The following is a 1,370-nucleotide window of genomic DNA, read 5'->3' as shown; positions in this document are numbered from 1 at the left end:
TGCCGGAGCCTCGCCGGAGCCTCGCCGAGCCGCCGCCCGCCGCGTGCGCCCCCGCGCCATGGCCGGCCTCAACTCCCTGGAGGCGGTGAAACGCAAGATCCACGCCCTGCAGCAGCAGGCGGACGAGGCGGAGGACCGCGCGCAGGCCCTGCAGCGGGAGCTGGACGGCGAGCGCGAGCGGCGCGAGAAAGTGAGCGCCCGGCGCGGCCCCCGTCCGCTCGGGTCCTGCAGCTCCCGGATCGCGGACCCGCAGCCCGGGGGGCCCCCGCCGCCGTCCTCTCTCCCCCCGGGCTCGGGACGGGGGAGGGGGCGCTGCATCCGGGTCGGGCGCGTCCGGCCGAGCGGGAAATGGGGGCAGGGGTTGCGCGATCCCGGGGCGGGGAAGTGGGACAGGGGTGTGCTGTGCTGCGTGCAGTTCTCGGAGCTGGGGCCGGGGTCCTGGTCCGGGGGAACCCCGCGACTGGACCTGCGGACGGGGAATGAGGGGTGGAAACGCTGAGGTTCCATTGTCTGGGCTTGGACCGGCCGACACGGACTTGGCGGGGCGAGGGAGGAGCCGGGGGCCATCGCGCTTTCTGGCCTCTCCCGCGGCTTCCCGGCTCCCGCTGAACTTTCCCAGGGGCGCGGCGGCGACGTGTCCGCTCCAGGAAGGGGGTGGGGGCGGAAGTTCTGCCCCGAGCCGCTTGCCTCTCTCTTTCCAGCTGGTCCCTGCGGGAACCAGGGCCGCGGGGTCCCGCCTTCCTCCAGAAGGCCCCCGGAGTGCTAACAAAGGGTCCTCGGCCCAGACCCTTTGAGCGCCTACTGTGTGCCTCCGCGGGCGCGTCGCGGGCCTGAGATAGATTGGTCTGAAAGAGAGATAGATTGGTCTCACCACCCCCCTCCATCCCCTGCCTGCCCCTCGGGACAGATCTGGATTCTGATCCCACCTCGTGCCACTTACCAGCCGTAAGGCTTGGTGCTTAACCTCTGGGAGTGTTTCCCCATCGGTAAAGTAGGAGTGATGATAATTCCGGCGCCCTGTGTAGCTGGCAGGGTCCCAGGAGTAAAACCTCCAGGCAGGGAGTGTGGTGCATAGCAGATGCTCAATTCGTGTTTTTCTCCCCTCCCTCTACCCTGGGAAGAGTTCACAGTCTCTTAGGGGCAAGGGGGACAGACAGATATGACCGATTTAGTGTGATTAGCATTCCATGGGTTTTCTGTTATGGGAGCATGACAGAGGGAAGCAGCCAGCCCGAGGGACACACGGGAGGCTTCAAAATGTAAGCTGAGCAGAGTCTTATAAAATAAGTTTGCTGGAACAAGAGACCTGGATGTGCAGAGACTCGGGCAAGAAAGTTGGCGGGGGGGGGGGGGGGGGGGGGGGGGGGGGG

At 66.9% G+C, this 1,370-nt stretch overlaps 1 protein-coding gene across 4 annotated transcripts in view; it reads left to right on the top strand.

The window, feature by feature from the left end:
• TPM4 (tropomyosin 4) overlaps positions 1-1,370 on the top strand; it is a 22,202-nt gene that overhangs the window by 6,392 nt on the left and 14,440 nt on the right. The window contains exon 1 of one of the 4 annotated variants that reach the window (XM_008587549.1): positions 15-190. The exons of 2 other annotated variants lie outside the window; for them this stretch is intronic. In XM_008587549.1, coding sequence (XP_008585771.1) covers positions 59-190 — 132 coding nt within the window. In that variant the 5' untranslated portion in view covers positions 15-58. Of the gene's footprint in view, positions 1-14; positions 191-1,370 lie in introns of those variants that run through there. One more of the 4 variants, XM_008587550.1, reaches the window with a different exon arrangement.

The sequence above is a fragment of the Galeopterus variegatus genome, unplaced genomic scaffold, assembly GCF_000696425.1.
Source record: "Galeopterus variegatus unplaced genomic scaffold, G_variegatus-3.0.2 Scaffold4422, whole genome shotgun sequence".
Taxonomy (NCBI): Eukaryota; Metazoa; Chordata; class Mammalia; order Dermoptera; family Cynocephalidae; genus Galeopterus; species Galeopterus variegatus.
The sequence above is the reverse complement of the archived record's forward strand: the minus strand, read 5'-3'. Positions and strand labels throughout refer to the sequence as shown.